This window comes from Centrocercus urophasianus, unplaced genomic scaffold (genome assembly GCF_019232065.1).
Source record: "Centrocercus urophasianus isolate 14NV4802_14NV808 unplaced genomic scaffold, USGS_Curo_1.0 seq_1, whole genome shotgun sequence".
In the NCBI taxonomy this organism is placed as follows: Eukaryota; Metazoa; Chordata; class Aves; order Galliformes; family Phasianidae; genus Centrocercus; species Centrocercus urophasianus.
Window position 1 is genome coordinate 236697 of NW_024884141.1, and position 26115 is coordinate 262811.

General features: G+C 42.3%; 1 protein-coding gene across 2 annotated transcripts in view; it reads left to right on the forward strand.

The window, feature by feature from the left end:
* Positions 1–9963: 9963 nt before the first annotated feature.
* Positions 9964–26115, forward strand: part of PICALM (phosphatidylinositol binding clathrin assembly protein) — a 63691-nt gene continuing 47539 nt past the window's right edge. The window contains exon 1 of one of the 2 annotated variants that reach the window (XM_042825789.1): positions 9964–10166. In XM_042825789.1, coding sequence (XP_042681723.1) covers positions 10037–10166 — 130 coding nt within the window. In that variant the 5' untranslated portion in view covers positions 9964–10036. The remainder of the gene's footprint in view (positions 10167–26115) is intronic. The other variant, XM_042824975.1, reaches the window with a different exon arrangement.

The window sequence follows — 26115 nt, forward strand, 5'->3', positions numbered from 1 at the left end:
AGTTAGTTCATCTGCCAAGTATTACATTTTTCCTTTCCCCACAAAATCAGGACAAACTGTACGTCTCCTGATGCATCCGAAGCCGATTTGGCTAACTTTCAGCTATGCTAATTAAAGAATACAGCAGTCCTATTTTTAACTAATTTCAAAATACTACAGATACACTGCTGGCAACTGAACTTGTCTTAATGCAAAACTGGTAAATTGTGCAAAAAGTTTTGTGGTTTGTTTTCTGTCGATTCACTTTCACATCACTCCACGCACTCACACCCGGATTCTTACCATAATGCTAAGAGATGCCAAACAGTTACAAAGACCTATCACATCCAGCTTCAGGATAAGGCTTAAGAATATAGATTCGCATAAATTGCTGTAAACAGAATGCAGTGCAACAGAGGAGAAGGTAAATGAATAGCAACAGCAAAGCTTAAAAACCTTTTCTGGACAAAACAGTACAAGAACGATCTGTTATGATTTTTTTTTTCCCTGATATTTCCACTTTATTTTTAAGTAATACTTACTAAATAGAGTTTATTAGCATTGAGCACTACAGCCATCAGGCTTTGAAGTATTCCAGACCTTCAAATATGAGTGGTACAATGCTCCAAGTGTGAAATGCTTTTCTTAATTGGAAAATAAAAGAATCAGGATCCGGCAGGCACTAACTTTGCAGTACCAACTCCTTACCTCTCACCTACACAGTTTATTCTTACACTGCATTGGTATTGCTGGCCATGCTCTTAGCTTACAGAGACAAAACCTATTCTGTTTGAAGTCAGCAGGCATTTTGCCATAGATTCAATAGGAACAGAATCTGGCATCTGAAAACTTAACTGAGTGCGATGAAATAAGGATCTGCAAAGTCTTTGATTTGTGGTTTCACCTGCCTACATTGCTCTGTTTTCTTTACAGCTGTTCTTAGTTAAATGTTCTTTCAGGCATCTGATCTTTCAGGTCAACAAAACGTTGCATAAAACCACTTATTTTTCCCTATTTCCTCCAACTGGGTTATGTAATGCGAATCAGTTCGATGCATCTGATAATCATTTCTGCTCTTTATCTTTCGCTGTTCTTTCGGATTGCAAGGGCTGAAAACCACAGGTGCACAAAGTGCTCATCAGCATTGCTTTTGTAGCTCTTCCCAGTCTCAGCTGCTGTTGCAATGCCTCAAGTCTTTAACAGTGAACAGGCTCTTGGAGAATGTTAAGAATGAACACCGACACATGCAGGGTTAGTGTTCAACTTGTGCGTATCCCAGGGCAATCTCAGAGACTATGAGCCTTTCTTTTGGATCATTTATTCCTTCTTTATTCTTACAGTAGCAAGCACTGCCAATATGTCTGGCTTTCCAATGAAAAGGGACACTGTATGAAAAGGCAAGGGAGGGCTGAATTGATTACCAGAAAAACACAGAAAAAGAGGTCCAAAGAAAAACTGGATAGATGGATTCATCTATAATGAGTTAAGATCCTCTGCCACTCTTTGCTCCTGCTTTCAGGTAAAAATAACCAGCAAAAATTCCCAAGATTTTGTGATCCACGGGAGCTGACTTTGCTGGCCTGCAGCCCATTGCCGGTGCAGAGATTCATATCACACAATTTCCAACACAGTAGGCATCTTCTGATCTGCAGTCACTTAAGTTTGTTGCCATATTCTCTCTTGGCCTTAAACTGATATGGATTTACAAGCTGATTACCAAGGGAATTTTAGCCTTACTGGAGCCCCTCTCCCATTTCTGTGCTGTAAAGCTGGCAACTCACTTGTTCCCAGAATATCACCTTCTCTATTTTCTGGTACCTCAGACCCTTCTGCGAGCTGTGAGAATATTCACAACATAAAGCAAAGCCACAAGTCTGTGTTCCCTCGATTTTTCTTTCTCCATTGTAGCATCCTCCTGAGGCCCTTGAGTTGGCAGAAAGGTGTGTATTGCCTTCATAGGATTGTGAAGGAAGTGCTGTGTCCCCACCATCAGCCACGAAGGCTGATGGCATCCTGGCCTGCATCAGGTAAAGCGTGTCCCCATGTATGTAGGACTGGTGAGACTGCAGCTTGAGTGTTGTGTTCAGATTTGGGCCCCTCACTACAAAGAGGACGTGGAGTTTCTCAAGTATGTGTAGGGAAGAGCAGTGAAGCTGGTGAAGGAACTAGAAAACAAGAGCCACAAGGAGTGGCTTAGGGAACTTGGGCTGTTCAGTCTGGAGAAGAGAAGGCTGAGGGGACACCTCGTTGCTCTCTACAACTTCCTGAAAGGAGGTTGCTCTGAAGGTCAGTTGGTCTTTTCTCTCAGATGACAAGGGATAGGATATGAGGAAAGGACCTCAAGTTATACCAGGACAGGTTCAAACTGGACTTCAGGAAGAATTTCTTCATGGAGAGGGTGGTCAGGCATAGTAAGGGGCTGCCCAGGGCAGTGGTGGAGACTTCATCCCTGTAGGTATTTAAGAGACAAGTGGACACAGCTCTAAGGGATACGGTGATGATTTCTCAGTAGGTCTGGTGGATGGTTGGTCTTGGTGAGCTTGAAGATCTTTTCCAACCTAAATGGTTCTACGATTCTATGTTTCTGTTATTCATTCACATCTGCCCTGCATCTGTCCCTGGCCTCAGTGAAGGAAACAAGCAGAACATATAATCCGATTACTTCCAGACAGGGGTCATGGCTGAAGCACGTTATCAAGGCAGACCTGCACTGCTGCTGCTCAGAAAGCATTGCTTTTTGGGACCTGAGAAATAAAACTAGGAAACATAATATGACACAGAAGGCAAGAACAGTCACTCCTATATTACTTCTAATTCTTTGTTTCTCAGATCATGAAAAAGAAAGCAGTTTAAATACAAAGATATTTCTTCTTTTTTGCATTTCCTTCACTTCTCTGAATGAAAAGCACTTTCATTTATGTACGAATGTGTGCTGGAGTGACTTAGGACAAATCCTGTATTGATTTTATGATTCAGAATAGCTTATACACCATCGGGACATCGGGAGGCATTTAGTTAATGTCCTCCTCAGTACAGCAGTTTGATTTAATCAGCATGATGCCTGTCCACGTGTAAATGCAGTCACTGACCTCTGAAGCACAGAGCCAAACACTGATAGCCTCACTCACTACAGAGCAAGATTCCGATCTCACATCAAGACCAGGCAGTGCAACCTACCTCTGCAAGGCTTGAAATCAACTCATTGGCATAAATGGTTTTATTCAGCTGAGGAAGAGAACCATGATTTACTTTTGCTGCACAGGTTTGGACCTGAGAATACTTTCACACGTAGGTTTTCCTTTGGGTGAGAAGCCCCATTCAAGTCAGCATTGGCAGGACTGGACCAGCTATTTACTCTGTATAGTTGGCATTGCCAGCATCAACATTTTTGTTTCAGCTCCACATCAAAATTCATGTGGGTGTAAAGCTTTCCCAGACATAGAGCACAAGCACATGAATCTCAACATTAATGAGGGAATCTATTAAGCTCTGCTGCACGTATATGTGTGCAAGAGTGTGAGCTTAAGTACTAATTATAGCTTGGCAGCAGGTTGAAGTGGCTGTTCAATTCATACCCTGTATTTTCATCTGCTTATAACTTTTCTTAAAACCGTTCCTTTGGGGCTGAAGTGTGTTATGCTTGCTGTTGGCTCAGAGGTGGCTGAAGAAAATGATAGGAGCTGCTTCCGAGTTACATGAGCCTGAAAGGAATGCAGTTCCTCCTGCACTCACACTGCTGGCTGCATGCTTGTGAACTGGCAGGGGAGTGAAATGAATGACAGTGCCCTCTCTGAAGCTCCCAGAGAAGGATTCTTATCAAATGCTATCTCCTGCCAAGTCTCATGAACGCTGCCAGTCTGGAATGATGATGAGAAGAGCACTTGGCAGTAAGGCTCTAGCTTTCAACACGAAATTACAGGGAAGGGATGTCACTAGCTGGGGCCAGGCCACTTGTTTTTCTTGTATGAAAGACAGCCTCCGTAAATTTTTTGGAAGTATATTGGTGCACTTATTACCATGTGCAAAACTTGTGCTCCCCTTGGAGCATCTGAGTGAGTTACTGTAAGACTGCCCTGCCAAGAAAGAAAGTGTAAAAAAAAGTCTTCAGAAAACAGCAGCAGGGGTGCATTAGGAATGCTTGCTGATGGGCAATGGGCTGCAGATACAGGGGACGGCATACCTCTCACTTTACAGAGGTGTCAGTGTTTAACAAGTCCACTGGAAAGTGTGAACAAAATGTAGGGCAGCTTGTTTCCTTTCTATCTCACACTCCAAAAGGCATTTGTTACATGCATTTGTCTTGCAGGTAGCAATCCCGGTTTTGCAGACATTTGCTTCTAGCATTAATGACAAGATTGCTTTTGCAGTGTGTTAAGTCTCAAGTCAGGGCAGGGAGACAAAGGTGCAATAACACATAATGGAATTCACAACTATCATACTTGTTTTCCAGCTCTCTACTTAGATTATATGTCATGGGAGCTCCTACTTAAATAACCTACTCCTGAATGAACACAGTAAAATTACTTCTGATCACTCTTCTGCTATGATACAGCACCAACTGACTTTTCTCCCTTTCCACCTGCTTTTCTCATGTCATAATTATGTTAGCTTCTGGGCAGCTGCTTTATTCCTTAACAAAGTCAGCTTCCTTTGGGAGCATTGAATAGCAGGGTCATTGACTACCGGTTAACTGAAGCTGAGTGAGGAGGTGGCACAAGCCGCAGGGCTCAGAATAGCACTCATGAGGAAGGATGCTGGATATCGTTCTTACATGGAGAAGTACAAATAGAGAAATGTGGGAGCAATGAAAGAAATGTTAAAGCTGGCACCATTTCCAGAAAGAGTAAAGTAAAGAGAAATAAAAAAAAAACGAAACACTTTTGCTTGGTGCATAGAGTCAGAGAATCATAGAATCATTAAGGTTGGAAATAAAAACTAAGATCATCTGGTCCAGCCATCAACCCATCACTGCTGTACCACTGAGCCATGACGTCCCTAATCTTCGACTATGTACTTGAGGAAGCTGGCTTTGTCTGCAGGGACAAGAGCTCTTAACCAGATGTGAGGGCCTAGAAGAAAAGCAGGTGCTGTGGGAGGAACGCAAAGTAATGGGTAATCTCAGCAGGAACATTTTGGATAGGCTCAAGAACAGCGTTTAGGTAGAAGAAAGTGATGTATCTGAAGCAGGAATGAACTGAGCATGGAATAACAACCATTGGAACTGAAAGGAAGGGTCTGAGCACTTACAATGTGAGGGACCGGAAACAATTTCATATGAACTGAATGTAAGAGAGGCAAAAATAAAAGCTGGTGGGCCATCACATCATGTGTGGGCAGGAGGAATGTTGAGGGTGTACACGAGCACATTTGGAGTAGTAGAAAGGGGTATCCATTTTGCAATACTCTGGTGGTCATGCTTCTCCCGAATGTAATCTGGCCACTTGGCAAACCCCTGCTGGCTCCACGGTCATGTTGGCAGCATGAATGAGTAATGAGAACCACATACCTGGGCTACTCTATTTCATTACACCACTAACAAGTGTCACTTTAACCACAATCTTTCTACGTCACAGCTTCTTAAAAACATGTTTATCTTTCTCTCAGAGGGGTTACAAATGCAAGCTAACTATTGTCCATAAAATTCTTTCATGAGTTGCTATGGTGACACAAATTATATTGAATTTTCGTTATAGTCAGGCTGCAGTATTATTCTAAATGTCTTTCACAGAGAAAACGATGTTAAATAAATCTTCGCCAAACTCTTTGAGAATGGCGTTGAAATTATTACGCTGCAGTTAAATGAGCAGTACTCTACTAGGTCAGGCAAAACCAGGATATTCAAAAGGGCATCAGTAACCTTAGGCTGTATTAATAAACCACCTCTGTTAGAGAAGGCAACGCGCCATCAGTGAGAGGTCTGCTTCTAGATGTGCAGCTGCTCTGGAGTTGCCCAGAGGTAAACCAGAGATGAACTATGACAGGCATACATCATGGCTAGCTACATTTGGGAAGCCAGAGAGTTGGTGTTTTCTGTTTCCTATTCTTTCCTATATATTCTGACTCAAACAGATGCTAAATTCCTGGACTGACATTCCCCTTTCCTTAAAAGTTAGGGAAGATACTATAATCCTTAGCAGCAAATAAATCTACAGTGATCCCTGAAATGGGCCATAGGAAATGTCTTGATCCTGATGTGTTCTCAAACCATTTATAAAACACTGAAACACCATTTCCTATCACATTCAGCTAGACTCACTGCCTCTGGATTTCCTCTGCATTGCCTCTGCACCCTGTCACTGTCACTCTTAACCATCCCCCTCAGCCTTTCCACCCCATTCTACTGAAATAGCTCCATTTCAGTATTTTCTGACTCCACAATTTTTATTCATCAGCCCTCTACACTTTCCAGATTACAGTTGCTGGTTTCTTTTGTTGCTGTTTCTAGGTACGCCTTTTTAGCCTTAGCAATGAGCCTGCTACACCCTAAAAGCATGTGCACAACTCTGTGCCTTTCCAGTTCTGTACCTCAAAAGGGTTGATTTCTAAGTGATCTGAAATTCAGCCAAAACACCTCCTTTAAACCTGAAGCTATGCCCTGTAAACAATGACTCCAAACCACAGCTTTCCTAATAGTTTGCTGAACATTTGCAAGAGCATGAAGTGTGGAGGAAGGCATGGATGCCAGCAGTACTATGAGCATTAAAGCACACAGTTGGACTGCAGACATTACGGAGTAGAAGGCATAACACAGAGTAGAAACTGCACTGTTGCAAGAAAGCAATATACATAATAAATTACAGAGGTCACGCTGAGGCAAGATTTTCAGAATTGCAGAGTACACGTAGGGAGAATCAGCCCTGTCAGCTGGCCTGTCCTTTCAGCATAGCTGGATGCCAGTGACCGCTGACACTTTCAGGAGCTTGAGAATGCAAGATGCAGCATTTTTCAGGAGCTGAATCCATAGTCTGGAACAACTCTTCACAAGAGAAAAGAATGTTGTTTAGGTTTGCCACTTGACTAAATATAGGACTCATATCTTTGGATTAGTTTCTTTCTTTCTCAAGCACGCCCAGACAAAAAACAAAAACAAATGAGATATAAACTAATCAAACTTGTTTTCTTCAGGTTGGAAAGGAAAAGAGATTAATATTTTGACTTCAATTTCCACATCTTTGGGAGGTGCTCAGATATTATCTAACACAGTGCTTCAAGGTCCTCACTGTAAAGGTACCAAATGTCTCCCAAGTAATTCAAAAGCAACAAACAATTACAAAAATAAGCCCTCCCAACAACTTCTCTCTTGTTTCTACTTAAGAACAAAAATAATGAGTAAAATTTTTAACGGAGTGGGGTTAAACTCTAAGATTTCTGTGTTTACAAAGGGAGATAGAGAAGTTTAGCTTATTTTGGGTTTTCGAACCTTTAAAACCAAGGTCACTTTTTGTCCCCTTAGGAATGAGACGTTTTGTACAAATCTGGTCTCAGTAACTTGTACAGTCAAAAGCTTTCTCTCTTTGGATAGTTCCACTGTTCTTGGAGAAAGCAATGGGCATAATCAGAGAAGAACCAATGGAGCTTAAATTACACAGGCCAATTCCATGGACCTTTTCCAAATAGCAAGCAAGACTTCTTGAAGAAGGGTGTTGAAATCCTGGTCCTAGAAGAAGTTGGAATAAAAAAATACCAGCAGCATCAAAATAAATTCAGCTTGGAAAGCAAATGGTATCCTGGGCTCCATCAGAAGAAGGGTGGCCAGCAGGGACAGGGAGGTGATTGTCCCTCTCTGCTCTGCTCTTGTGAGGCCCCATCCGGAGTGCTGTGCCCAGGTCTGGAGCTCCCAGTACAAGAAAGACAGAGAGCTGTTGGAGAGGGTCCAGAGGAGAGCCACAAAGATGATCAAGGAGCTGGAGCAGCTCCCCTACAAAGACAGGCTGAGGGAGCTGGGCTTGTTCAGCCTGGAGAAAAGAAGGCTGCAGGGTGACCTCATGGCAGCCTTTCAGTACCTAAAGGGAGCCTACAAACAGGAGGGGAGTCAACTCTTTGAAAGGGTTCATAACTGAAGGACGAGGGGAAATGGTTTTAAGTTGAGGGAAGGAAGATTTAGGTTGGATGTCAGGGGGAAATTCTTTACAGAGAGAGTGGTGAGGTGCTGGAACAGGCTGCCTAGAGAGGTTGTGATGCCCCGTCCCTGGAGGTGTTCAAGGTTGGATGGGGCCCTTGGCAACCTGGTCTGGTATTAAATGTGGAGGTTGGTGGCCCTGCGTGTGGCAGGGAGGTTGGAGATTCATGATCCTTGAGGTCCCTTCCAACCCTGGCCATTCTGTGATTCTGTAAATTTAAATCTCCGGTTTACAATATAATTTAGAAACAGTACAATAAGGTGGTGTATTCACAGTGATGCTGCTGTATCAACAGCCCACAGCAGTCTTAGTGTTTTTGTGATGCGAAGTTTTATGCTAAAGCTGTCCTATCTCAGAGTCCACTGGTGTGGGTATTTGGAACTCGAAGAGCAGGTCAGGAGGAGCCAACAAATACAAATGTGGCATTATGAAGGAAGCAAGTTCTACATGTGCAAGCACTCCTTCCACAGACACAGCAATTACATTATTTGGGTTCAGCTTTCACCAGTTATCCTTCACCTGACACCAATTTTCAGCGAGCATTATGAAGAGATAATCCTACTTAGATATCCTGTCAGGCAGACCAAGCCGACCGTCGTTTGTATACCGCTTCTGTTTAAATTGCCTAATAAATCCTTCAGTGGCTTCACGGATCAGGGACATTTCCAAGAAGAATCATCAGGAGGCACTTCTGGGAGAGGAAGGATATTTGCCTGATGGAATGTTGTGGTTTTGCTGTGTTATTCGCTGCTGTAGGAGCTGGGAAGAGAGGAGTGCCCTGTTGGAAGAAGTAAAGGGTGCTCGGGGTGGCTGTGATTGCACCAGAACCGAACTCTGGTTGCTGCTCCTCAGTGCCTGTCGTTCTCCTCAGGGTCACCCAGGCTGCCAGGTCCTGGGAGGTTCCTGAAGGAACGCTTGACTAACTTTTATGGAACGTGAAGCAACTTTACACAAAATCCCATAAGTCAAGGGCAGAGCCGCTGGGTAAATCCGAGAGCCCTGAGAAGCATTAGCTGAGGGGTAAAACGGAGGAAGGCTGATCGGGAAAGACTTGAAAAACACACCGTAGTTTATTGATTTATATATTTATGATGTAAATTTGAGAGCTTTCAAATAAGACCGAGGAGGACGAATGCAGCAACCACTCAGCTCCCAGCCTTCAGGAAGAGCTCTCCTTCACGTCTCCATTGGCCAAGGTACCACACAAGGAATTTCCAAGGCACTTTCCAAGCCGAGGAACACAAAAATTTCCTCACAACTCCCGAGGTTTTATTTTACAACCCTTTCAAGCGTCACCCTGCTGACCACAGAGCGGGTACCCACGCCGACCCAACCTCTGTTTCCCCAGTGATATGACACAGAGCCGGGGGCCGTCCCCGCTTTCCTCCAGCTACGCGGACCCTCTCGGCTGAAGGCAGGCAGCCCTCAACGGCCCCTCAGCGGCCCCTCAGCGGCCCCCGCCCGCCGCACTAGCGCTGAGGGCAGCCAGGCACCACGTGACCCCACCCCTTCTTGCGCCCGAGGAGCTCCGCACCGGAGCTCGTCCGCTGTAGGGAAGGGCGGGAGGGGAAAGAAGGGAGGGAGGGGAGGGCGCGCGGGGCGTGTCACGTGGGCGTGGCGCCGGGATCACGTGATGCGGGGCGGCCGGAAAGCTCCGAGGAGGAGCCGCGCTGCCGCCATTTTCCTGCGGCGCCCAGCGTGTGTCCCCTGTCCCCGGCCGAGCGGAAGGCGCAGGGGGAGGGGTCGGCGGTTGGGGGAGGGGGGTGGGAGGAGGAGGAGGGGTCCCTGCTCGGGTGACAGGTCCGTCCCTGAGGGCGGAGCGGGGGCCGCCTGCGGCGCGGCGGGGCGAGGAATCCGTTCAGCTCCATCCCCCGGCGCAGTCCTCCCGTCCCGGCCCCCGAGGAAGGAGCGGCGCCGCGCTCCCTTCCAGCACCGCCATGTCCGGCCAGAGCCTCACCGACCGCATCACGGCGGCTCAGCACAGCGTGACCGGCTCGGCGGTCTCCAAAACCGTCTGCAAGGCCACGACGCACGAGGTCATGGGGCCCAAGAAGAAACACCTGGACTGTGAGTACACGAGGGGTGACGGCGCCAGGGCTCTGCTTGCGCTCCGAGCCGGGCTGCGGGGCCGCCTGTTCTCCCTCCGGCCTCGCGGGGACGTGGAGCGGCGGAGCTCCGTGCGCTTCGGCATAGGACGGTGTGGTTGGGGGGTGGGGGTGGGTGGGAGCGGGGACGTGGCGACGGAGAGCTTGGGAGAGGCTGCTCGCCGTGCGTGTGCCCTGCAGGAGAGGCCTTCCCGTGGGTTTCTTCTTTATGCATAGGGCTCTGAGCAGTGTAAGCTTCTGAAGGACGGCGCTTGCCCCGTTCCTCTTCCTCGGAGGACCGAGGGCATTGAGCAGAGGAATGGGATGTTATTTCCTCGCTTATTGGTCTGGTTGGTCTCTTGCTAGAGCACCATTCTTGCATTCTGTAGAATTGGAGCCTGTCTCCAAGTTGGTCACTTCTCTTATTTCTCTCCCAGGTAGTCTACTGGGGAAAAAAAAAAAAAAAAAAAACAACCAATACTTTCCCATCGTTTTGCTCCATATAGTCTTCTGTGTGAAATGAGTGCTCAAGGGATTAATCTCTCATCCTTTCTAGTCTCCCTAGCAGGGGGAGATGGGCCTAAGAGGGCTTCTTTAGATCTTCAGCACCTGAGTTCAGCGTCCCATACAGCTTCTATTAAAACTAAATCCAAAGTGGGAAGTCTTAAAAGGTTTTCTCTGAATTCTGTGCCACCCAGTTGATTACAGTGAGCTCAGAAGTTCATATTAGTGCATGTTCCATTAAGCTGTGAGGTCATAGGGCGAAGGATGCACTTCAGTTGGGTACTTGAGTGTATCACATCCATTTATTGTAGACCTGTCCTCCTCCGTCTGTAAAGAAAGATACTAGAGAGAAACCTGTGGATGTGCCTTCTGTGTAAGTGCTTTGTCCCTTCCTCCCACCCACGTATGTGAGAAGGCTGAGTCTTTGTGTATCTTGAATTTCTGCTTTGACTCCTCACTATGTCTAAATGACAAGACCAGATGATAGTAATAGTATACTGTAGTTACTACTTTTTTCCATCAAAACGTATCTGACTTGAAGCATAAAGAAACTCCTGGTTTATGAGTACCTGAGAGAGATATGGACCATTTTATAGAGTAGCCATGGAAAAGCTGCCTCTGTTTCTTGTTGCTATTCTCTCATCCATTTCATCTTTTGCTTCAAGACTGTGTTATAAATGACTGTATGTAATTGGGTTCTTCTGTTCTTTGTTTGTTGTATTTTGTTTTGGGTCAGCTGGGGAGATCTGTGGGCTGTAGATAACTTCATTCTCAGGTAGAGAAAGCACCTTGTCGTATGGCTGACGTATGAAGCCATGATGGTACTGGATTTCTCACAACAGAAAGAGAGGCTTTATGGTAAAACCTTTAAGTTTATCTTGGAGCAGTAGAAAAAACATAGTTCCAGGACCATCCAACTGACCCATCAACTGCTCTTCAGAGTTGTGTGTGTTTATTCAAAGGCGGTGTTCTGAAAATGTTTGCAGGGGGATGTCCTAATCAAGACCTATAGCATACTGTTCTGGAGGGGTGCTTGTTATACTTAGAACACATTGGAAAGCAGTGTCTGGTGATTGCTGGATGAGAGGACTGCTTCCTTATTTCCTGTCTGCTCTGGATTGAGAACTTCCCAGTTCCTGCTTCCTTCTTGGATGATTCGTTTTTTTCAGAGCGATGTGAACTTATTTTCCATTAGCTTTACTACTATCACTACTTTTCCAAACAGTAAAAATAGATCCTGAGAAGATCAAGTTTTGTGTGCTGCCTCTAATAAGTTTCTTGGGAATCTCTGGTCCTGCCATCAGGAAATGACACAGTTCCATATTTTGGAAGTCTTCTTTGTTCATACTGTTTATGGTTGCATGGTTAAAAATAAATGCTTTTTTTTTTTTTTTTTTTTTTTTTTTTTTTTTTTTTTTCAGAAGCTGTTATTCAAGCCCCACCTCTGGGTCATTTGCACATACTTTTTTAAAAAATAGTTTAATTCTTTTAACTGCTAAATAAATCCGAAATGCTGACCTCTCACTGTGAACAGCAGTATACCAGTCTCCCATGAGCAGCATCCCTCTAGAATATTTAAAAATATCTTAAACTTTCAAAGCTGGATTTGCTGAAGCCCGTCTCCAGACTTTAGACAAGTTAATGAGTTACGTTTTCTGAGACTCTCCTGGAGTTAAGCCTTACTTTTGTAGTGTTCTCTGTGGTTGTTGCATATTCTTCTTGATGTGGTATATGCGTTACTTATGCAGACTTCTAATTCTGTGGCTGTCCTATTTCTGAAACTTTCTTGTTTAAGCTTGAGCTGTCGTGAGCACATTGAAGTAGCCCAGCCTTGCACTAACCCGTATAACTGGGAAAAATGTAAAACAAATGCCTGTATGTGTGAGCATTCCAACTCTAATTTATCTTGTTCTTGATTTCCTATGGAGTTCCAGAACTGAAGGGCTTCCCTTACTGTATTTCTATGTTCCCTCAGTGACTGCAGTCTTAATAGCTAGAGTGTAAAAAGTCATTCTTGGACCGTATTGGTCCTTTCCAGTTACAGATTAGTTGCTTTTTTTTTTTCAGTTAGAGGGAGAAAGAGATTTTGGATTGACAATTGGACTTGGCCTATGATAGGTAACATCAATCATCTTGTGATCCAGTGCTCTCACTCTGGATATGATGCTGTTCTGGAGGTTCCATCTTGTAACTGGGATAAGAATTCTGTTTTGCCATCCAGGTGCTGCATTTGTAACTACGGATTACTTGTTCCATAGTAATCAGGCTCAGTAGTCTTGAAACCTCCCGAAGTATAGTTCATTAACTTTATTTTATGGAAAACCTAGTTTAACTAGGACTTCGTCCTAGTTTTCACACCACTCTGATATCTCACAACTAGCTTGTGGGTTTCATTTGTATGCAAGATTTCATACAGCCCTTCCTTTCATGGCTAGTTATTGTCTGCTGTATTCAGTGCTGTACAGAGATGAGAACAAAATTGAGTGTAAATGGTGCTGGAAACCTTGTTGCTGAATTTTGCTTTAATTTTTATGGTTCTAAGGTTGGAGTAGGGGGGAGCTGTGTATGTATATATTTGTGGTGGGCAGTTAGTGTTAAGAAAGGCACTGGAATGGGCTGCCCAAGGAGGTGTTTGAGGGCTGTTTGAACGTTGTGTTGAGGGACATGGCTTAGTGAGAACTATTGGTGACAGGTGGATGGTTGGACTGGGTGATCTTGTAGGCCTTTTCCAACCTTGGTGTTTCTGTGATTCTGTGAAAGCCACGAGATAATGCATGTAATAGCAACTAGAGTCCCCAGTGGCACAGAGAAATGTTTGTGTACCTGTGCAAGTTTGTGAGTGCATTAAAAAAGCAAAATGAAACAGCTTTGATGTGAAATATGGTTAGGGCTGGGTTTTTGAGTATGTGTGGTGTAGTCGCCCTGTCTGCTTGTAGATAATAGTGCTCTTTAAAGGAGAATGTGGATGGATGGGTTGGAAGGAAGTTATGATACTGTAATTATCCTTTCTTAACAGGAAATCTCTCAATAGTTATGCCAGAGTGTAGCTTCCTTTACTTTGTTTTTATTAAATAAAAATCTTTTCTTATTGTGAAGAAACTCAGTTTTTTGAGGAAGACAGTAAACTGACACTGCCCTCTGTTATGTAGATGTTACTGAGAAACTACGTGAGTGAAAGTAAGTTGAATTAAATTTGTTGGGAACTTATTTCCCAAGTCCTTCACTCAGCTGTTTCGGCTTTGCTTGCAGACTAGAACAGCAACAAAGTCCAGCTCAAGTCTTGCTTTATGCTTCTGCTCTCAGGTGACAGTCAGCAGTGGGGATCTTGTAGCACTGAAGGAGGACAATAATCGCTGCTTTTTCTCTGTACCTCACTGGAAATCTGTAGTAAAGCTGTGAAAATCAGTGCTTTCAGTGATCACCTGCCTTTGAATACTGAGTGGTGCAGTGTGTTAACTCCTGGGTTCTTAAAACACTGTGGTGTTCTGCAGTAGCAATAGGTTATCCATGTTCTCTTTATGGCACTTAAAACTTTACCAGAGCTACCTTTTTTTTTTTTTTTTTTTTTTTTGTTAGGACTTCCTGATGTTTCTCATGGCTTTGCTTCTCATTTTATATCTGACTGAAATTTCTGGAGGCAGTCCATGGCTATTCTTGCTTGGAACGGTTATGTGTAACCATAATTACTCCAAATGCAGATAATTACATCATTACAGCTTTCTTTTGAAGTATTTCTTTCTCTCTGAGTCCTTCTGTGACTCCTTCAGGATTTGTTCCTTAGTGAGCTTTCCCCAACTTCTTACTAGAATTCCTTTACAGTATTTGTTTATGCCTTTTAGTAGAGCACAAGAACTATCACACTCCTCTGGAGTGCCAGAGGGCTGATTTTTCTACCACAGCTGCTCATTTGCAGAGAGAATAGCCATTTAGTTCTGCAGCTGTTGTTTTACTTTACTTAGCCTGAAGCAGTATTCTACTTCAGATGAAGTAAGAAGCAGGAGCTACGGAGGAGAGGCTGGAGAACACCTGCAGTCAGCTTACTGTGAATCTTCATACTGCCATTGTTTTGCATTGGCTGAAGTTGCTCAGGTGTCATGTAAGTTTGGGCTGTTGCTCTAACTATAATTTTTAATGGTGCAGGCATCTCTCACATCTTCTAAACAAGATGCTCAAAAAAGACATTCTGCATTTCAGACTGTGACCTAATGATCTATTTCAGTCTTGTTTGTATTCTTAAGATCAGTTTTCAGTCCCTAGATGTGGAAGTTTTAAGCTGTTCTTAGTGGCAAGAAGTTTACAAAGTAACATTACTTTGCATAGTGATACTTTAAAAAACAAAAAACAAAGAACCATGGAGTACAAGCTTCCTTTTGTTGGTTTCCTTTTTTTTATGTACATTGCCTGTTGTAAAGCATATGATCACTAAACTACTAAGTAAATGCTGTGAAAGTTAACTTATGAAATGTTAGAGATCTTGCTCTCCCTGAAAAATACCACACCTTTTCCGCAACACAGACATGTTTTGCATGGGGAAGTTCAGTATTTTATAACAGTCTCCTGAAGTTTATCAATATCTTGAGGGTATTTTCACTTTTTAACGCTGAAACATCAGTTACTTTTCCAAAAATAGCCCAGTTGCTGCAGATAGGATGTGTGCACTCTTACTTCTGTAAACCTTGTTGATCCTGAATCATTATAGAAGAAAACAGGTGAGTGTTGTGAATGACTTGGTTGTAGTCTTGTTGTAAGACAGTCACTAAGCATTCGTGTATAAAGCAATAGTCTCGAGTGCACGTTTGTTCTTCTGTGTCAGCAAACTCTTTTGCTCCAGCAGTGAGAACTTTTCACAAGTTCTTTGACAGAACCTCATCTTGTCTAGAAACCTATTTATGTCCATCAGTACGGGAGTTTAACTTTCTAGGTTTCCTGCAGGTTGAAGTATTAACCTCAAAAGTAGCTGTAATGTGGAGCTGAACATTATCTTGCAAAGGTTCCAGTAGGGGAGACTTTCTTGCTGATTGTCTGCACTGGATTAGAAGTTGAACAAGAACTGACCAGACAGAAAGCCACTGCTAAACAGAAATGGAAGAAACTGATGTTGATATCAAGTTGTTCTGATATTTTTCTTGCTGTTCAAGAAGTTATGTCTATTGTGAAAAGTGATTCTGACCAGGCAGGGTATGGACTTTTCTTACCTGTTGCACGCTTCTTAGCTCAAAGGAGGTAGAAATACGTGTGTTGTGTCTCAGCAATCACCCTTGGCTTCACATTTCAGCTTTATCAGTTAGATGGCAGTTTGTAAACCTCCAAAGGCTGTCTGTATATTCACTATGAACTTTTGGTATTCTCAAGGCTGCTAGTGGCAAATCCAGGTTCTGAGCATTTTGTGACAAATCGGGTATTGAGATTTGAGAAATCAGGGAACTAAGCTGTATTTAACTGTCTGTGAAAATAACTTCATTAAGTTAAGCGTTTCATAATGACTTAACAAATGGGTCGGATTTTCAGATTGTGACTAAACATCCCTATGCTATTTTTCTAAAGGAGCTTTATTAAGGTAATACTTATCTGGATCATTTGAATATTAAAAATGAGCAAATTAGGCTTTTTTTTCTGTTTTTCTTTGGAACAAATGTAGTAAAATGACAAGATCTACACCAGAAGTTGATGTGGAAAGTCAGTTCTTAGCGTGAGTCGCATGTAAATGTACTGGAGAGGAGTGGTACAAAGGTCTTGTGGTTTTATTTTAATTCATGTGATGACGTACATGTAGTGTCTGGGCATGTATTGATGTATATATAACATAATAGACAAATATGGCTCTTAGGCTCATTCTAAGCTCTGTAATGTAATTTCTTTGAGATCTGTCAATTTCCTAAGGAGAAGCTCTCCACATGAAGCCCTTTTTCTCCTTCCATTCATTCTCTTGATAAGGCACTTCTGAAATCTTTGTGTAATGTTCCTTATTACCTCTGAAGCAAGCAGTCCTTCAGTTACTGTGTCTGTGTGCCGTGGCAGCAGTGCCATTCTGGAAGCAGCAGTTCTTCTGCTTATGTAGGAAGTGATACATTTGTGCTGGTTCCAACTGTGCTCTGCTATTTCACATATTTACTCTAAATATGGTACTTGCAGTAGCATGTAACTTGGCCACTGCAGTTCCCAACTGTATACCGTGCCATCAACAAAGCATCTCTGCAGCTTGTAACCTTTGCCACTTTTAATACTTAAACATTTGTTCTTCAAATTGTTGATATTGGTTCAATTGTTAATAACTGTTTCCTTCCCAAATTTTTTAATACTTTTTTTTTTTTTTTTTTCAAATTAGTGGCTTTTATAACTATATTTAATCCAGTTTGAAGAATGATAGATACTTCATTAGCATCCTCACAACATTTCTGGGTGTCTGTGATCTGATTATTCTGGTACTTTCTGCCAAATCAGAAGATCAGGTGGCCATCAAACAGGGGAAATAGCTGTCTGTGTTCTCTGACATTAAGGGCTGCCTGTGACTTGCTTAGCTCTTGGCAGTGTTTGAATTCTTCTGGGATGGATAATGAGGAGCTGTAATGTGATATGACAGTTTCTGTACCTGTCTCATGCTTTTCAGGTGTGTGCTTTCTGTGTTGGGTTTACTTCTGTTATATAGAGTGCTTCTTCTCCCTGTTTATACTTACATTCAGAAATCCCTTCAGCATTTCACTTAAATTTATTTCCAGTTGTGCTTGGCTTATTTGGCTGATAAATAGGTCGATATTTAATTGGAAATTGGGTCACACATGAGTTTGAATTTGATTCTATCCCCTTTACCTCCTCCCTAGCCTGCACTGCTGTGATAATTGCAGCCTTCACTGCAACCTATTTCAAACTTAGAATTTTTCTGATCCACATCTATGTATTCCTGACCTGACCTCATTTTTGGTGTAAAATGGTAAAACTTGCTTAGCTATTCTCAGTATGGTGGCTTAAACACTGTGACAGTGGTGTCAGTTGATTGATTGTCCATTTTTCTATTTGCCAGAAACCATTGGTATTAATAATTTAGCAGACAGTGTTATGATAAGCTTAAAAAAAATCTTGCTTTAAAAAATGATAAACTATATACTTATGGTACACAGCAACTATATACAGATGTGGTTTTCAAATGAAGCTAACTTTGCATAAAGCAATTCTTGTTTGATCTGGCTTTTCTAAATATTCTTTCTGTGCTCTTTTTCTCTCAACGAGTTTTACTGGTCAGAAATAAAAAGATAGGTGAGGATTCCAGTATGACTTGGAATCAGTTGTGATGGTTCGTGTGATGGTCCGTGTGGCTTTGCTCTCATTGATATGGAGAAGTTCTGATTAGCAGGTTTAGTCAAATTACAGTGCCTGCATTTGTTGTCCTTCGTTACAATTGACTGCCACCAGTCTGTTGAGCTCAGTTGGAGTTATTCTCCTCTAAGTGCATTTCAATCAGATACTGAAACAGCACTGTAGAACGAAGTCTAGAGCATCAAAAGTACAGGAGGTGGACTTTGATCATAGGAATGAGCAAGAAGTCAATAGATGCCAAATATGAACACTTTTGCATGACTGGGCTGTAGTTATTTCTAATAAGGCAATGAAGTGCGTTGTGAGCTGCTGCCTTTTGGTTAGCTGTCTGATGGAAAAGCTCAAGATACACAAATGCCAGCTGTAAACTGTTTGAAATGCAGGGAGTGACACGCTGTCCTATGCTTTGGGGAAAAAATGATGCTCTAGGGGCAGACTTTTATAAATCTTTGATAGTTAATAGGGAATGAGATGAAACTTCTTTTTGGATGTGTTGAGCTGGAATGCTTTGCCACAGACAGTAGCATCATTAAGCCTATCAAATGTAATCAAGGCTAACGCTGTTTCCTGGCAGATTACTTTGCATTAAAAATATGGAATATGTGAAGTTTATTTCCGTGCTTAATTTGGCATGTAAGCAGATAGAAATCCAGGGAAGCTTTTGTGTTAGTTCTCACGTGCCAGGGGACAGCACGGTTAATTGAATGTGTGATGTTGGGAATTGCATTGCTATGAGTTGGAAGCATTGTTTTTAAAAACTTTTTTGCCTACACGGAGTTATTTTACAAGGAGACTTTATTCAGATTAAATTATTTGTAAGAAAAACAGAATACTTTTGTGAAGATGCTTTTGTCCTTCAAAAAAAAAAAAGTTAATGAGCCTTTGTAGATAGGAATGTGTTCATCCTCTTGGTATGTAGCAGGGTGGACACAAGGCATTCTAACACCTAGTTGTACTGTAGCTGCATGTTCTTTTTAGCTCTCTGAGGTTCCAGCTAATGAATGACTTGACTTTGAAGCATTGGAATAACCAGCTAGATCTTGCAGTTAGAGCTTTTCTTTAGAAAACAGTTCTGTTTTAAAGATAGAATCAGGCTGAAGCAGTCTTTCCTTTTACTGATGACCACTTTTGCTTTGGTTGTGGTTTATTTTAGAGGCTGTTCATGGCAGGGACATGTCTTTGTGCATGGTAAATACAGAAATTTCCGTCTGGAAGCAGTGGGATGTGGGAGAACTCTTACATTTTACTACTTCTACCACTGGTCTAGTTTCAGACTGAAAAGGTTTTAAGCTCCATGTTTGCTGGTAAAACTTTGTGAAATTTGGTAACTGCTTCACTGCTAATGAAGTGCTCATCAGGAAGGTCTCTAAATCTGGGAGTGAGCAGAAGAGCTACTTTGGATTTATGAAGCCCAAACACAACATTACTGTTACAGGGTGGGAACCCATTTGTAAGGTCCATGGCTTTAGCTGTTGACGATCAGCAGAGCTTCATTTGCAGCACCAGAAAAGCACAACTTCTCTTCCACACTCTGTGCTTGGTGAAGGCTGTTTCTGTTCCACCCTGACCTATCTCACGTTATATTTTTGATTTTATTCTAAACAACTTTGGCATGGACTGTAAAGGATAATTCTGATCTGTTAGCAGTTGCTAACAATGCTATTTGAACATGCATTGAAGCTGCACTAGGATGAGCCAAGATGAGTTTCGTTTGCTCAGGGAGCTCCAAATACCTCGTGGGAAATATTATTCTAAATTGAAGAAGGAAGTGAAAGCTAAATCAGGCAGACATTTCCAACACTTCTGTGAAAAGTATGGAGGATTTTAGCTGTTGCTGTACTTGACTGCCTCTTCTTACATGAGCTGAGTACACAAGTTTCAGCTGAAACAGTTTTATGATTGTATGTGTGTTTCGACTGGGGGAAGATACAGTTTTTTAAGTTTTCCTGTTGAGCTCCTGTACTCCATTTATCTCATCTATCCACAGTTCATATCAGAAAGCAATCTGGATTGTCCAGAAACGAAGGCATGAATGCGCCTGTCAATGAGAAAGCTCATTTAACGAGTTCACCTTTATATGCAGAACAAAGGAAAGACTGTGGAACAGGTGGAACTTGTGTTAAAGTGGCAGCAAGAAATATTCCAGTTTGAAGTATCTTGAATTTTAGTATTTATTAGAATTTAGCACAAGGCACCAAATAGGAGCAGCTTTGCATTTTGTTTTGGTGTCTTTGTCCTGTTCCTGTTGAAGATCGGTTCCTTTTGGAGTAGCTATTCAGATGGAACCTCTTGTTTTCCAGCTTGGATCCTTCCTCTTTGCATCCTTCAGATATTCATGGACATTGTAAGACCTGCCTGGGCCTCCTTTTCTCCAGGCTGGGCAGTCCCAGTGCTCTGTCTTCATTGGAGTTGTTCTCCAGGTCCGTGGTGATCTTGGAGGCCCTCCATTCAACTCTGTCCAGTCTGCATGTAGTGGGGAGCCTGGAACTCCAATTGCAGCCTCATGATTGCTGAGTAAAGCAGAACCATCACCTCTTCTGACCCTGCTGGAGATACTTTGCCTAATGCAGCCAAGAATACCATTAGCTGCCTTCACAGCATGGCCGCACAGCTCTGCTGGCTCATGTTCAGCTTGGTGTCTTATCAGGACCCAAAGGTTTTTCTTGCAGGCTGGCTTTCCAGCTGGGTTCCCTTAGCATGTGCTGGTGCCTGAGGCTGTTCCTACCCAGGTAAGGAACTCTGTACTTCTTAGTGAGCTTAATGAGATTTTTGCTGTCCAACCTCTCTGTTGTGTCCAAGTCCGTTGTCTTTTGTGGTGCTCTGTTGGGCCAACACTCCCACCAGTTCTGTTGGTGTGTATTCTAGCTTGGTGTGTAATTTTCAGTGATAATACATATTTGATTATTAGCAGTTATCCATGTTGAAATAAAATCATTTTTCAGGAATCCTTGTTTGCCTTTAAGAAAAAGGCTAATATGCTATGATCAGCAAATAATCAAAATGTCTTTGCTCCTCAGCCATTAGCTGAGATTTGGTAACTGAAAGCTCTGCAGCAAGCTTTGAGCAAGTGTTTCTTGTCAGTGAGAGAGAAGTCTTATGGTAAAATACTGAGGGTTATTAGCTTGAATTTGATGAGCTGCTTTTACAGAAATTTCAGGAAAAAAAGATGGATTCCTTGAGAGGACTCCCTTATGAAATACATGCTGTGTTGTATTATTCTTTATTAGCAGTTTGATTGTCTTGACTTTTCTCTACTTTTTCCCCTCTGTACACTTACATCAGACTGCTTTTTATATGATGTCTTGCAAGTGCTTAACTCAGAGCTACAGTTGCCATGAAGAACCCTTAAGCTCTGTTCAGTCAGCTAAAGCAGCAAGCAGCCATCTGATTCTAACCACTTGTAGGCATGTGAGAAGTCATGCTGGTCATAGAGCACGGATCAGGTATGGAACACAGCAGTATTTTTCACATACAGTATGTTGCTGTTTACTTCTTAACAGTTGTCCTGCTAAATGTCAATATTTCTGCAATGACTTCTCTGAGTAGATCTTCATAAGCCTGTGGCCACACAAAACTCCTTAAAGATACAAACAACTGCTTTTGAAGCACTCAAGCTTGATTTTTGTAGTGCGTACAGAGCACCTAGGTATCTGTAGGGTAAGTTCATTTGCCTTTTGTTCTCTCAGTAATATGGGTTAAAAACATGGTTGAACTGATATTCTGCAGGGACAAAAGGACAAAAGTCATGTATGATGTTGGCAGTGTTTGAATCTTTTGATGGTACATCTTATTTGGTGCAACAAACTGATATGAACTCTCGACAAATGCAGATGTTTCCACAAAACCATGTCTGAAGGATTTTTTTCTCTTAGTAATTAACTGGGCAACCGTTTATTGCAGGGGAAGCTGTGGAGGGTGGCAAGTGCCAAGACAGACATCCTACTGTGCATTTAAATATTTTTACAATTACAATGTACTGCTTTAATTACATTGCTTTTATTTTGCTATGTAATTACTGGTTTGCTGAGGACATCAGTATACTCCTGCTTTGTGTTCTGCAGGCGATGCGCAGCCGGGGAGGTTGCATACTGGAGGATGTGTTCTGGCATGAGTGCTTTTGAGAAACAGGGAAAGCTGGAGGTCTTTGAAATTCGAGAAGGTCATAGTCTGACCAAAATGCTTTGCTCTGTGGGGGTGGATATATGCATGCATCTTTATCTGCAGCTTCAGCACCGATGGAGGTAGGCAAATTCAGGGGTAGGCCTCCTTTCACTCAAATGTGTTTCCTTACAGCTCTCAAAAGCATCTAGGTGAAGTGTTGTATTCTTGTTCTGAATTAGGTTTGTAGAAAAGGAAATCCTGCTTCCAAAGTCTGTTTTAAAAATGGGAGGAGACAAGCATATTTTATGCAGCTTTGCAGAAGCCTCAGGTTGGATGGCTTCATTTCTCGTCTTGGCTTTTGTCTATTAAACTAACTAAAAGATGCAGGTCCTCTTTACAAAAAAAGAGAAAAAGGGATCAATGTGTGATTCCTGCTTAAATAATGACTTGGAAGAATTTTGTGGCTTAAAAACTTGTTCAGTGAGACTTGTAAGATACACTTGCATGTGTGCACCGTTTGCTTGGGATAGCTTCCTGCTTTCAGTGGGAGATTAGTGTTGAAGCTGTACAGTTTTCAGAGTAATTACTTTGGAAGAAAATAGCAGCACTCCATCTTGTACAATTAACCATGCTTGCATCCAACCACGATGTGTAACCATCCATACAATTCCTGATATACTGTGTGCTGAAATACTTCAATATCAAATATGATGGCTGTAGTTCACAATCAAAGCTTGCCCATCCCAAAGATCTCTTCAGACTGCAGGCCTAATGTATTCTCAGCCAGCACCGCTCAGAGCACTAACTGTAGCTGAAGAAGTGGATGCATCCTCAAGTCTTCAAAGTTCTGTGCTCTGGAAATACTTAATGTTGAACAAATAACTGTTTGTGATTTTGATTCATTGAAATGATCACATGTTCAGCGAAAAAGGAGTATTTTCTTCCTCCTTGGTTTTAAATGCTCAGTGCAAATGTTCTGTTTATGCAGCCGCTGTCATGTGAGTTGGCAAATGCAGGCAGTTTTCATCTTGTAATCAAGAATCACCTTTAGAGAATGTTCTGTAGGCTCATTATTAGCATTTTTTAAAGATAACATCAAGGCTCTGCATTTGGAGATGCTTCCAATGGGGATAATATACCAATGTTTGGTATGGGAAACAAACAGTTGTTTTGGACTAATTTGGAGATAAAATACGTTTTAAAAAGTACAAGATTAACGTGGAGCAGAAGTGTTTTAGCAGGTCTTGGATATTTCTCTGCATGTGGGTTCTCAAGAAGTAGTTGAGCTGTATTTCTGTAAGTGAGAACTTGAGGCTTCATCCTTATAGAGAGTAATGCAGTACTGGTGAGACTTTCAGTGTCTGCAGTGGTAACAAACACTGCAGCAGGAGAAAAACTTGGTTGTCAGAGAAAGCGTTATTGAAGTGTTATTTGGGGGGAATGGGGCTAAGGGGGGATCTTACCTAAGCAAGCAGATCTTAGACGTTCATTTACTTCTTATGAGCTTCATAATTCACACACGAAAATGATACACGAAGAAATCTGCAATTAAAACAAAACAGCAAAAAAAAAAAACCCTAGTGGAAATGTAGCTTACTCTGTCAAACCAGTTTTTTTTTTTTTGTCTTCAGAAAAATGTGGAATGCAAATGGTTTTTCATTTAAACCTTAAACTTTGCTAATAAGCTACATTCACTCCGGAGATCCATATCCAAAGCTGTGTTGGGGGGTACGTCAGTATGCTAGTTGAAATCAGATTGGCAGGAGCTGGTAAACATCTTCTGAAATTAAATTTTTCATTCTGGCTCAAGTAATCTCTTAAATCTTTGGCAGCTCTCCCTGTGAAAATGTGAATACTTAAGGACAGCAGACAAAAATGAATTCTAAGGAGAGGAAAGGACTGGAAAATTAATCGTTAGGAAGCTGACTACCTTGTAGATACTTTTATATTGACTTTCACTTAGATTGCTGGTTCTCTCTCATGACAAAAATTGATCTTGATGGGGGCAGGTTAAAAGAATTTCTTGGCATTTCTTCTGCATGATTATCTCAGAAACAAAATAGTGCAGAGAACTGCTTTGAAATACAGGATTTGCCATCAAATTGGAAGATAGCTAGAGTGGAATATGTCCTTCCCAGGTTTTTACTGATAATTTTTTGTTAATAACTGGTGTGTTGGAACGTAGCATGTGCTGGCGTTGTTTGAAGCTGCTCTTCAGGGCAAGATTAGAAGACAAAGTTAAATTGACAAACTGGGGCAGTTCTCCATGGAAGAGCTGCTTTCTAAATGGGTAAAGATGATGTTAAAGCTGAGTATGAAATAAGGAATATCTGGCAGTGCAGGAGCACTACAAGAATTTTTGGCTTATTTTCAGCGTAAAACACTGGTGTTAGGCTGCAATTAAGGTGGGGTATCCTTCTGTATTTATATTGGGGAATGAATGTAGCAGGGGACAGCATCTTCCTTTCTCCTCGGTGCAGGGGAGTTTTTGTTGGTGTGCTGTGTTTGTGGGTGGGGAGGGGAAAGTGGAACTGAGGAGAATCCAGAGGAGATCAGCTGGGAAGATGGCTGGAAGAGTTTAGGGAGCACTGAAAGAAAAAGGTTTATTAAGAAAACGGGTGACAGAAAATAGTGTTGGTGGAAGGACTGGTGCCCTTCCCTGTTTCCTCTTATTCTTCTCCCTTTTGCATGCAGTCGTCTTTTCTGTAGACACTCCTGCCAATTTTCATCTCCTGTATGCATCTTCTCTTTTTGGAGAGTGAGAAAAACCATGTGGAGTGTTTTTTCCCCCACTTGGGGTAGCTTTTTCTGTTTTTGGAGAAATTAATAACATTCAAAGAGGAGTATATCGTAGAAAAGAAGTTTTTTACAATAAAGATAATAAAGCAGTGGAACAGTTGCCTGAAGAACTGGTGGATGTCCCATCCCTGGAGCCTTTCAGAGTCAGTCTAGATGGGGCTCTGAGCAACATGATCAAGCTGTAGGTGTCCCTGTTCATTGCAGGGGACTTGGAGTGGTTGATCTTTAAGGGCCCCTTCCAACTCAAATGATTTTGTGGCAAGTGATGGAATGAGCTCACCCTGTCTCAAGTCAGTGAGCTGCCTCACAAGCACATGTCCTAAAAGTAAGTATCCATCAAGTTGCATGGGGGGAGATTCAGGTTGGATGTTAAGGGAATTTCCTCTCCTAAGGATGGCAGCCAAGGGAGGTGGTGGGGTCACCATTCCCAGTGTTCACAAAACATTTAGATGTTGTACTAAGGGACATGGCTTGGGGAAATATTGGTGGTAGTTTGGACTGGGTGATCTTGGAGGTCTTTTCCAACCTTGGTGATTCTGTGATCCTGTTTCTGAGCTGAAACGGGGGGGATTGCATGTTAAGTGAGGTTCTTTCTAAACCTTACTCTTTCCTTCGATTTGATGGGGGTTGAGGATTGAGCCCAGCTTAGGGGTGACCTTTTATAATTTAAAAAAAAAAGGGTGTGTGTGAAATATTACAGGGAGGGAGTCATAGAGGTAGTGTCATTTAAGGCTCACTGTTCCTCCATTGGTTTTCCTAACCTGTTCTTCCCAAGTTGTGTTGTGCTCACCACCACTCTGAAAAAGGCCCTTCACTTACCTGCAGTATAAATTGAGAATCAAGATCTAAGTAAGTTAAACTGTGGTTTGTATTCAACTTACAGAGTAAAAATATTGTGAGAATGGAAGGAATTAGCTCATAGCAGTGGCTATCTAGTCAAATCTGTTCAACTGTGAGCTCGATAGCCTTTTCCTTTTGTAAAAAAGAAAAAAAAAAAAAAAAGGTAGAAGTGAATTCATAGTACTGATCAAAAGTTGTTACTGATGCTGGTACACAAGTAGCTGCCTTTGACAAACTTGTGTTCAAGGGATCCATCCGTGGGTTTAACCAAGACTCTGGTTAGATGAGTGATGATCACTTGCTAGCTGTGGGATTGGAGCAGGTGACCTTCAGAGGTACTGCCCACCCTGAATTAATTTAAAATTCTGTGATCCGAT